The following is a 12,219-nucleotide window of genomic DNA, read 5'->3' as shown; positions in this document are numbered from 1 at the left end:
CACTGAAACTGCTAAACTGGACATAATAAGTTGTTCAGTGTGCAGCAGAGGATGCAACCATTATGTATCTATGTATTTGCATTTCAATAGAGTTCAAAATCCTCCCTCAGGATTGAGGACCTCTTGCACATTGTGTTGCAGTAACAGTGAGAGGATGGATGTGTTTCCTACTCTTATTTGACTTTTCAGGACCCCTGACACTTCAATAATGAGAATTTTGTGACTAGTTCAGTAAGTGGTAATTGTTTTTTGAGTGTCTGATTTAGAGGACCTAAGAGATTTGTCCTACATGAGGTAATGAACGTAAATGTTTCTGTTATTTTCATGTGACAATGCAGGTCCTTGACCTTCATCAGCGTGTAGTATTTTGGCATCATCTCCTCTGAGAGACACCAAAATCAGAAATAGATGGAAAGTTTGACTTTAATTTTTCTGAGTACAATATTCCCATTTTGTGGATGGAAGGGAAGGGAAACTTCAGACTAATAACCACAGGATTATGAAGTTGTGAAGTTTAAATATTTAGTTAGAGGTGACACAGCAGTACTTAACAATGTGGGTTTCATTTTTGGCAAAAACAACCTATTGGCTTCAGTTTCATGAATCAGTGTTTCTGGTGCAAGTAAGTTAACAAAGTAAGTGCCAAATCTGCACAATGTGGCAGTAATTTTGACAGCCAGATGAGGAGTGACGATAGAAACCTGGCTGTAGCAAGACTTTCCCTTTCTGATACGGCAGTTCTGGCAGAGTCAGGCGAGTAAGAAAAGGGGAGAAGCAATGACGGGCTGCCCTTTTCTTCCCGTGTTTCCTGTGGTGTCCTCTGGCCGGCGGGCACCCGGAGCGCTGTGTTCCACAGGTGGCTGCCAGGCGCTCCGGCAGCCCGGACCGAGGCGATGTGCCCCGGGGGCTCGGCAGCCCGGACCGAGGCGATGTGCCCCGGGGGCTCGGCAGCCCGGACCGAGGCGACGTGCCCCGGGGGCTCGGCAGCCCGGACAGAGGCGACGTGCCCCGGGGGCTCGGCAGCCCGGACCGAGGCGGTGTGCCCCGGGGGCTCGGCAGCCCGGACCGAGGCGGTGTGCCCCGGGGGCTCGGCAGCCCGGACCGAGGCGATGTGCCCCGGGGGCTCGGCAGCCCGGACCGAGGCGATGTGCCCCGGGGGCTCGGCAGCCCGGACCGAGGCGGTGTGCCCCGAGGTCTCGGCAGCCCGGACTGAGGCGATGTGCCTGGGGGCTCGGCAGCCCGGACTGAGGCGATGTGCCTGGGGGCTCGGCAGCCCGGCCCCGCGCCCGGCGGCCGCCGCCTGCGGAGGAAGGCAGGTTAGGCGGGAGGTCACTCGGGGCGGCTTCGCGTCTGACACAACGCACAGCTAAATGAAATGAATTAAAACGCGTTCGTGTCGAGGGTGTAGCGATCGTGTGTCGGCCAGCACAGAGCCGGGGCGGGGGTTCCCTCGGTTCCCACGGCCCCGTGACACCCGAGGGGCAGCGCTGCCAGGGGCTCCGCTGGCCATCTTTGCTGTGGGCGGTGCGGCTCGAGCCCCACACCTCTGCTCGGCTATCGCCACTAAACTTTTTTTTCCCTTGGCCAATTGTCACTGTCTCCCACACTCGCCGCCGGGGCTCGCGGAGGGGACGGCAGCGGCAGGAGCTATGTGGGAGGCGCGCGCTCTCCGCCCGTACCAAAGATGGCGGTCGAGGATCCCGGGGGTGCCGGGCGGGCGGCACCGCTCGGTACCGGGCGCTGTCGAACCGGGGCGCGGGGCCCGCCGGCAGCGCCCCGCGGCTCCTCGCGCCGCGCGGCCGCCGCGCAGGGCCCGTGCCCGCCCCCGCCGGCCGCCCGGCCAATGGCGGGACGCGCGAGCGGGCGGGGCGGGGCGCGCGCTGGGCCGGCCGAGCGCTGCCCGGCGCTCAGTCGCGGCTGAGGCGCGGGCGCCGGGCGGAGAGGCGACGGTGCTGGTGCCGCTGCCGGGGGACTCTGCCGCGGGCGGCCGGGCGGGCGTGGAGCCATGGCCGCTCTCAGGTAATGTCGAGCACCCAGGCAGCGCCCGCAGCACAGCCCCGCGTCCCGGGGGAAGGGGCGGCGGGTGCTGATGCGCTCCTACTGGCGGGGCGGAGGCGCCCGGCGCGATGCTCCGCCGCAGCCGGGCTCTTCTCCGCGCTGTGTAATCAGGATGCGGGGCAGCGCGGCTTCGTCCCATCCCTCTCCGTCTGCCGCGAGTTGGTTTGGTGGCTGCACGCCCTCTCCCCTGGGGCGAGGAAGGAGGGAGAGCTGTGCCGGTGTCCTACTGGCCCCTGAGCCAGGTGGGGACAGCGCTCCCGGGGCGCCGCGTTGGCTTCTCGCGGGCAGGTGGGCGCGCCCGGCCGGGACTCCTGGCGGCGCTGGGCGATGCCGGTGCCCAGCGGCATCGGGAGCGAGAGCCCCGAGCAGCGCTGCTGCGGGCCGGGCCGCAGGTGATCCGCGGGCCGGCGGCCGGGGCTGCGTGCGGCGTCGCGCGGCGGCGGTGCCGCTGTCACAGGTAGCGCCTGGGCGCGGGCGGCCGCCGCCCGCCGCGGGGTGCCGCCCGTGGGCGTGGGAGGATGCGTGTCGAGGGGCCCCGGCAGCCGCGCTGGAACCTTAAACCCTCGCTGTAGCTTGCCGTGACTGGAACTAGGTTTTAAAAGAATCCCCAATAACGAGAAGCAGGGGCTTAATAGCAGGCTAGTCTCTGGCAGGCTGTTGGAACTGCGGTGGTATCAGCCTGTCAGCGAAACTCGGAGAATTACAAACCCGTAACTTAACATTCAGTGAAAGGAGTTACTGTGAATAGTTTTTCTCCCCCAAACCCTTCATCTTAAGATGGGATTGTATTGTGAGGTAAATCGGTAACCTTTGATCAGGTCTTTGGCTGCTAAAGAAATGCCTAATATTAGAGACTCCAAGTTCAATTTGATAATTCAAGGCAATTCTCTCATCTCCTCTTTCCACCCTCCAAACTCTGTGTATCAGGTTTCATTCACACTGTTTCTGACCGAGACGTTAACTTTGAAATTGCAATAGTATTTCACTGTTGGGCTCATGAAGTTAGCACAGCTGTCTGAGGAGCTGGGTAGTGGTGGAACGTTTTTTTCTGTGGCAGCCTTGCTTACATAAGGCCAAAGCTTTTAGACTTGTTTTCAAAGTTGGTGCCTGTGAGTGTGTGTCACTTTAGAAGACTACGAAAGTTTCATAATAAATGAAATCTTCACTGAAGATGTTCCTCTAAGTCAGTATGTAAATATGTAACTGCTTAGCCAAATATTGTCTTTGCTTACCCACGTCAGGAAAGCATGTGAGCAGTCCTGCAGGCCACCTTGTATGTTTAAGGTCTATATGCTAAAGTGATTTGCTGACCAGTGATGCAAGAAAATTGTCTGAACTCTGGAAGGATGGAATAATAGTTATAGGGTACTTCTGTGTTAATTACTGTTATAAGTATCATCCTACTTGTAATGATGTTACATGGGCATGTGGGATGAGAGAAGGATGCTCTTAGTTGAGAGCTTATAGCTAGTCAAGTGCCATAAATCTGGTGCTGTTGCTGTTTTGCTTTAACTACAAAAATAAGTAACTTTCGGTAAGTTCAAATCTTGTCTTATATGGGGTTTTAAACTGAAATGGATATGCTGAGAACAGGCTTAAAACCTGCCTTGCTTTGCCTTACTTTAAAGGGCATAGTAAAACCCTTTAGAAATACTAATATTTTAGATTTTACAAGACCGTATCTTAAATTTGTAAAAGGACGACTAGGCACACAGCGTGCTGCCATGCAATTGCACACCCAAATGTCTCAGTCATGTTTAAGGCTTTCTGAGTTGCCAGTATCCAAAGGCCCAAAATATTCCTCTGTCTCTGTGCCAGTAACTAATAATAAGCTTTCACTGATATTTTGATGTTGCTCTTCCATGGAAGTGCACAGCAGCCTGGGATGATAACAATATTGTGTGATAGTTGGATATAGTGCTGCTAATGCTCAGCAGCCAACTTGAATCAGGACCATATTTTTAAAAATGCCTGCAGCAGGAGGGCATGAGATTGGAAACAGCTTTCCAGATCATTCAATTGCAGTTAATTTTGTTGACTTCTTAAAAGAGGTTCAAGGGTAGCTCAGTACTGATGTTGTGGGTTCTTTTTTGTTTGTGTTTGTTGTTTTGTTTTTATCCAGTCTGGTTTCATTTTATTACTTCTGCCACTTCTGATAAGAGTAAGGTGTGAAAATGTGGCCATTTGTGTAAAATCAGTCATATTAGTAATGTCTGAACAAAACAGGTGAAGATTTATTTGTACTTAATGAGTTACTTTGCTTGAATTCGTAATTGCAGCTCACACTTCATGTAGTCCTAAGTTAAAAGCCAAACTCATAAAGATTATTGCTGCTTGTCAATAGTTATGAATGTAAATGTGATATACATCAAAGGTTTTTATAGTTGCTGTTCTGTAGTTTTGCCTGTAAGATGGATGGTATGTTTTTGTCCAAACAACTTTTAGATTTGTATGAACATCCTATTTGTAGTTTAAAAGGCATATATCTTGTTGCTATACATATATATATATACTCTTTGTGTGTCTGTATGTATATACACACATAGATGCTGACTTTTCAAACTTGATTCCAAATGGCACCCTACATAAAGCCTTTGGAATACTTGAATGGGGATGATTATAAAATATTGTGGGCGAAGGAAGGCTTGGGAATGAGCAGGACTTAGATGTGATGTAAAGAGCTGCCTGGATTAAATAGCACTGAAAAGTTCTGGTTCCTGCTGCTGTTGACATGTGAGGAGTTTGTACACATGTTATTGGCTTCATAGAGCTTCTGCACAAAGTTGCTCTTGTGCTGCTTTGAAAACACTGACCTGCAGGTTCTGTAGCCCACAGCTCATTGAATGTTTGGTAGCTTCTATTTTGCTTTTACATTGAATGTGTAACTTCTTCATGGGCGGTGACCTCAGCATGTCAGCTGTATTTCAGATTTTTTTTTTGTAAGTACAGCTGCTGTTTTCTGGCATACTGACCACTAAAGTCCTGGCTCTTGTCTTATATGGAAGTTATCCATGATATGTTTTTTTTTCTTAAGTGTAGTTATAAATTTATTGATGTGTAGAATTTCACAGCATGTGAAAATCAGGTAAACATTAAGTACAGGAACATATGGCTTGGGACAAATCTGCATTCAACACTTGAACAGTTCGGACTTCATTCATTGTCCTACAGTACTACTTATGCAATACTTAGGTTTTACAACAGAGAGAATGTTCTGTCTTGTGACTTCAACTGCAATCCCCTTTATCCTTATATCTTCTGAACTGTCATCTGTCTCTCACTCTTCATGTCTTCTAGCCAGGTGTAATTATGGTTATGCTATTTTGAACATTGTGCTATTTGTCACACTGACAAAAGCATTTAGCCAGTCTTACAGGTTTTTACTAAGCAGATGTTAACTATTCCAGTTAGGAGCAAGCTGGGTTTCTGGCTCCATCTTCCACAAGCAGCATCAAGCACACATTTCAAGCAGCATCTTCCACAATTTATTTACGGTGAAATGGGCGCTAAAGGATTATCCTTAAAGCTACAAAAACTAGGATACTTAAAGCATGGTTTGCTGTGTCTCAGTATCAAGGTTATTAATCGTGTTTTCCATAGTGCAGTGTGGGTCACTGTTTCCCTGAGTGCAGTCCTTCAAGGACAGGCTGCTCCAGCATGGCTCCTTCACAGGATCACAAGTCCTACCAGGAAGCCTGCTCCAGCACGGGCTCCTCTCTCCATGGGTCTGCAGGTCCCTGCCAGGTGGCTGCTCCAGCATAGGTCTCCAGTGGGGTCCCAGCCTCCTCTCAGGCATCCACCTTTTCCAGCCTGGGTTTCCTGCATGGGCTGCAGGGGGATCTCTGCATCCCCATGGACCTCCAAGGGCTGCAGGGGAACCTCAGCTCAGGTGCCAGGAGCAGCTCCTGCCTCTCCTCCTCTGCTGACCATGGTGTCTGCAGAGCTGTTCCTCTCGCGTGTTCTCACCCTGCTCTTCTCTGGCCTCATTACATCGGCTCTAACTTTTTTTCACCCTTCTTCTGAAATCTGTTATCTCCGAGGTTTAATGATCATCTCTAATGATCATTAGCCCCGCCTTGGCCCATGGCATGCCCATCTTGGAGCTACCAGGGATTGTCTCTGCTGGACATAGTGGAAGCTTCTGGCAGTTTCTCACAGAAGCCACCCCTGTAGACCCCTGGCTACCAAAACCTGGCCACACAAACCCCATATAGGTGGTCATACTGAAGCTACCTTTGATAGCTGGAGCATGGGTCTGCCTTGTTGATTGGAGACAGTAGGCGTTAGTTGGGCAAGGAATGTGTTTGGTTTGGATGTAGTTTGAGAGAACAGCTGCATTCACTCCTACTTGACACTTGGCCACATATCTGATCCTTTGGTATTACTGCATTATCACCCCAGTACATGCTATTCAGGAAAATGTAACACATAGTTTCTGAATTAATCTAAAAAAGGAGGTTAAAGCTATCTGTCTCAAGAATACTGTTTACAGTATTTTTTATATATTTTTTTTCTGTGTGAAAGAAGTAATGGTAATGAATGTCAAATTACTTTAAAAGTACATCCAACCTACCAAAATACAGCTGCACTGTTTAAAATGGCTGACAATACAGAATCCGTAGTCTCTTTGTTTCGGTTTAGTAGAACAGACTTAAATTATTAATTATTTGTTGGTACCCAACAACTGAGTAGTTTCAGTGAAATTCTTATTACTCTGGTGTGATGCTTCCCCTGTCTAAAATTTGGTATTACAAATTGAATATCATCCTTTAAAAGTCCAGAACATGGCATGCAGCTTAAATTCTTTATCTGAGTGACAGTTTAACAGAATAATGTGTTTATTATTGCAGTTCATGTATTGATCAAAGATTACTGTAGGATGGTACTTCACTCAAATTTGATTCTGTGTATATGCCAGGTCACTAGGTGTTTTCTGTGCTGGGCAAAATGTGTATTCTTTTGTTTTTCTCTCTAATAAAAAAATGTCTTTACATATACTAGAAACAATAAACCAGTGCAAAGCTAACTTGAAATAATTGATTCTCTTACAGTGAAAATGTCCTGTTTGGAATGGGAAATCCTCTGCTTGATATCTGTGCAGTTGTGGACAAGGACTTCCTTGACAAGTAAGGCTTGATATCTTTTTTTTTTAATGTCAGTTTTGTTTCCAGAATTATGCCTGTAAATAAATGGTGGGCTACGTGCCTGTATAATGCTGTGTTTAAGCTGATCTCTGGGATTCTGGCCTTGAGCTGGAAGTAGCCAGTATCTGTCATTTGATTGTTCTTGCTCGTGTCCTCATGCTGTCTTTGTTAGTCTTTAATTGGAAGGAGTCATAAATTTCAGTAGGATTTAGGTAGGTCTTATATAAATCTTTGTGTGCTACTTTTGATTTACCATTACTGTATTCTTCTTCAGTGATGTCTGTGGGGTAAATAGGCCGTTTCTGTAACACACCAAGAAAAGCTGTGCAAATATACCTTTAAAAAAATATTCTAGTTTATCAGTCAGGAACAGAACTGCTTCTTACCAGGTTGTCTGTTATCTTGCTTAAGCCTTCTTGTTATGCTGCCATCCATATAACCATATTGCTGGATTGCTTAATTGGCATTAAGCCTACTCATTCTTGAATCAGCTTAGAGATCTGTCTTTTCCAGAGGTGTAAAATACAGTTGCTCTTTTAAATCTTTCTGCTTGAGCTCCATTTTTATTGCTTTTTCTCCGCTTTTTCTCTGCTTTGTAAGTTGATTTGATCTTTCAGAGTGCTTGCAATGTTTTCTTTAATTTTTGAAGTGTTAATGAGTTTTTTCTCCAATAGTTCTTTATTTAGTTAATGGGAAAATTGCATCAAAACTAAATTTCACATTACCAAATAAAGAACAGGTGCAGAGTTTTTTTTTTTAAATGTGTATTGTCAGGCACAAATATTTTGTTCTGCAGCTTTTAAAAGCAATAATTTGTCATCAATATTTCATCACTCAAATTTTATCTTAAGGTTTATTTAAGTGAAAGCCTCTCTGTTGTAAGCTGGAAACAAAAGACAAGAATATAATGGATTGTGTCAAATTCAAACACCTGGAACTTAAGAAATCAGGTCTATGTCTTGAACATTCAAAAAAGTGAATTAATCTGGTGTAATTCTCTGCCTCACGTTTCCACTGAAATAACTTGAAAGCCAATCTCTAAAAATAAGTAATGCCCTTCTCCCAACCCAACAATTCTCCCCAACTAATCCTTACAAGCTGCTGACATAAAAGAGATGATGGGATCTCTCTGCAGCACTGAAATCCTTCAGAAGTGCATTGTGCTTTTCACTGGATGTGATGTGCTGTGCAGAATTTAATTTAATTTAAAAATTAGAAGTCTTATGTACTCAAATTTGAGTCCTGTCAGACAAATTAAATTATCTCCTGGAGCAGCATAAGCTCTGTGAGCATTTCTGTACTGCTGAAATGCGTTTGTGGGGTATTGCATTATTGAAAGCCATAAGCAGTCTTCCCCCAGCAGTTTCACAGGAGCCTGCTGATCGTGTGATAGCTCTGGTAATAACCTCAAAACTGAGGAGCTTGTTTACCTTCTCCTGCACTTGATTTGATATCTCTCTCCCTGTTTGTCAGGGTATGCAGAAAAGTCCATTTAACAAACCAACAAGAGTGTTTCTACTCTGGGTCCAACTACTTTTTGCAACACTTCCTGAAATGGGGATCAGATCCCATGTCTCCTCTGCTTGTGAAGGGAGATAGAAAATGGAGCTGTAGAACAACTGCTAGAATAAAGTTATCTATTAAAATGCTGCAGGGAGGTGCAAGAGCATAAACATTTCAGAACTGTGAAGCATTTGAAAGAGAAATTGTTGATCATTGTAGTTTCTCTTTTTTCTTGTCAAGCAAGACATGCACCCATCTCTAGCCATGTAGTGTCAGCTTTTGGTATCTTGGCAACCTTGAGTCTGTTTCTCACCTCATCTACTGGGTGGGAATGTTTAATGGGGTTGTCAGGCCAGCAGGGCTCTGGCTTGAGAAGGTAGCTTAGGAAAATAAGAAAAGTTTAGGTAAACACCCATAAGAATTTTATACATTTAACTTTTACAGTGTTTCTGTTGTTTTATCCACCTCTTGTACAGTCACCTGTAATAATAAATACCTTTGTTCAGAATAAAGGACTTGATGTTGCAAGTTTAATCAATATATATTGTAAATGAAATAAGAGTATTAAAATGAGTCCTGTAAACAGCTTATTTTTGTAACTTCTGTTAAGAAAGTGCAAATTGAAACAGCATAAGGAAGTATAGAAAGTGGTCTTTTAAAAATATTTACTTGGCCTACAATCCATGTTAGAAATAAACCTGAAAATAAACATATAATGCAGTTCTACTCCTTGCAGATTCTAAACAGTTTGCTGCCATGTAATACTGGTTTGAGGAAATGAGCAGTGTTGGAGGGGTGGGTGGGTATTTTTGGCTTGGGTTAGCACAACCCTGACTCTTTGCTTTCAAGGTAGGTTTTGGTCTAATCTGATCTCCAAAGTCTTTTACTCTCTCGACAAGTTTTGGAGGGCATTAAGCCTTTCCTAGGAGAGTCAATTTTAATTTATATCAGAACAGAAGTTCACCATGCCCATCTGGGCTTTTCAGACCATATCAGCAGCCTGGCATTACCTGGGCCAGAGAAGCTTTAGCCTCTGTTGTGATTTCTGGGTCCCATTTCTTGCCTCTCAGGGAGACAATCTGGAAAAGTGTTAGCAATGTTGATGGCACTGTTGAAAACTGGTGATACCACAAACCACTTTCGTTTCTGTTTACAGAGCTGGAAAGAAGTCTTGAAATAAATATAGTCCACCATATGTCTTTGGTTATTTTTAGTATCTGCATGAAAGAAATATCAGAAATGTGGTTTTGTTTTGATTTTTTGGTCTCCTTTTAGTTTGCATCAACTCCATTACCTAAGAGTATTTTTGTTTAATTTATCAAGATATGGATACTTACTCAAAGAGCAGCTTCTTAGGGCTGAGAGGGGAAAGAATAGAATAAGAATTAATGCATTGTGGGTGAATTGCTAACTATAGCTATGCTAATCTGTGAAAATAACTTTGCTAGCAGGTATTCATTAAAGCTTTTGGTGTACTCACTTCTACCCATGACATTTAACAGGAAAGATTCTTTTACCTTCTAACTTTGAAAGGCATTTAAAAATAACTTAATCTACTCTACATATATTAAACTCTGCTAAAATGGGCAAAAAAATTCTGATTAACATGCCAGTGACATTTTAAGACACCAAACTCAGTACTGCTGACTCCTCTAAATACTCCAGTGTCCGGCTGTTCAAAGTTAGGACACAGCATGTGTTTCATTGCTCTCCCTAGAACACTCTGTTTTGCAAATACTCAGTTTTTGACACTGAATTTAGCTTATCTGGTTGTAGATAATTTTTTGGTTGTAGAGATCTGGGCATTACTTGTCACCTCAAGTGCACTTCAGGGGTTGAGAAATGTGTGTTCATGGTATGGATAAATCTTCTCTTGCTGTGTCTGGCTGCAGGAGCTCAGGAGGAGAAGAGAATCAGTGTTGACAAATAGACATTGACAGGACTATTGTGCCAGTCCTGAAACTTCCCAATATGTGAAACCTCGGATCTTTCCTCATTGATTAGAGGAAAGGCAAGGAAAATATCTGTAATTGCACCTGTATAAGCATGGAAATATCTTTCAGCCTATGCTCTTAAAAAGGAGTGGATATACAGGGGAAAAATAGGATATATGTTTTATTTATCACAGCAAGTTTCAAGACTCATATTGCTGTATTTCACTCTAATTTCTGGGCTCTTGACCAGAGCCATGATCTCATAAGTTGAGGTATGTTTACTACTCGGGCTGCCAAATTCCATTATAGTTAAAACCTGCAGACTGACTATTTTGTCTCCATCATGGTCCAGGATTACAAATTTCTGTATGGTTTCTCGTTGGTAATCCCAGCAGACGAGTATTTTTCTCTTTAGGTCTTTTTTTCCTTTTAAATTAAGGTCTGTGACAGTCTGTGCACAGGTTCATTTAGGATGCTCAGCAAGGATTAGAATTTTTATAACTGTCATGCCCTCTACCATCTGTTCCTTAGTTCTCTTTCCTGCCTTTTCTGGTGTAAATACAAAGTATCTTTAAATCAAGTAATGGGTTTATATTATTTTTCATCTTCACTGGAACGAACAGGTTTGAAGAAACAGAAAAGGAAGAATGAATGGGGCCTTTGGAGTGGTGGTAACGATTGCTACATGAAAAGAGAATATCTCAGGGAAGGAAGAAGTGCTATCATTGTGATCCATAATTTCACAAGTATGGATATGGATCTCCTGCTGTGTACAGCCAACTTAATGTAGCACTGAAAGTGGTTGGGTCATTTGTGGAGATACCAAGATGCGTGAGCATCCTTTACCTTTCTTCACTGCAAAGTACTGGCAGAAGGTGATGGATCAGTTAAGCACAAACTTCTGTAATAGAACAGCATTAACATTTGGTAAATTAAACATTCTTGTGTGAAGCTATTTTAGTGTTTGCCGTGATGAAAGTGAAGATGTACATATTTGATCCTTTTTCTGGTCTTGTGGAAATTTGGATTATAAATTAAGAAATAATAAAATAAATTAAGAAGAATTTTGTGAAGCAGCTTCAGTTGACAATGACGAAAAACTTGTCCTTACTTGTGTTAAATTTAGATTGGTCTATATAAACTGTGGCTTCTGTTATTCTCAACATTTACAGTTTGTTACCTTTGTCCTGTCTAACAGAAGCCATTGTAACTTCCCATAGCAAAGAAAAAAATCAAAAGACCATTCATGCAGTTAACTCTCATGAAACGGCCAAGGGTCTAAATAGCTTTTAGACGATCAGAGGTGATTTTCTGTTCACCAAAGTTGGCTTCAATGCAAAACAAACCTTTCCCCAATAACGCATGCTGGAGTGAGCTTGAAAAATGAGGAAGACAAATACTGCAGCTTCCATTCTGTACTTGGAAGCTGCAGTATCCAGGAATGCAGAGGATGCAAACATGGGCTTTGCTACTAGATTTAAGTGGGGACCCCCTACCCCCTTCAGACTTTTCACTTTCATTAATCTGTTAACTTAGATTCTGTGCTTCATCAGCCCTCGGGAGAGGTTAATGGGTTTTTG

The 12,219-nt window shown here is 44.3% G+C and overlaps 1 protein-coding gene across 2 annotated transcripts in view; it reads left to right on the top strand.

The window, feature by feature from the left end:
• Positions 1 to 12,219, top strand: part of ADK (adenosine kinase) — a 267,429-nt gene that overhangs the window by 6,980 nt on the left and 248,230 nt on the right. The window contains exons 1-2 of one of the 2 annotated variants that reach the window (XM_030276803.4): positions 1,866 to 2,019; positions 7,110 to 7,184. In XM_030276803.4, the coding sequence (XP_030132663.1) occupies positions 2,006 to 2,019; positions 7,110 to 7,184 (89 nt within the window). In that variant the 5' untranslated portion in view covers positions 1,866 to 2,005. Of the gene's footprint in view, positions 1 to 1,865; positions 2,020 to 7,109; positions 7,185 to 12,219 lie in introns of those variants that run through there. The other variant, XM_030276802.4, reaches the window with a different exon arrangement.

Source organism: Taeniopygia guttata, chromosome 6 (genome assembly GCF_048771995.1).
Source record: "Taeniopygia guttata chromosome 6, bTaeGut7.mat, whole genome shotgun sequence".
NCBI classification, from domain to species: domain Eukaryota; kingdom Metazoa; phylum Chordata; class Aves; order Passeriformes; family Estrildidae; genus Taeniopygia; species Taeniopygia guttata.
This window is presented reverse-complemented; position numbering and strand designations above follow the sequence as displayed.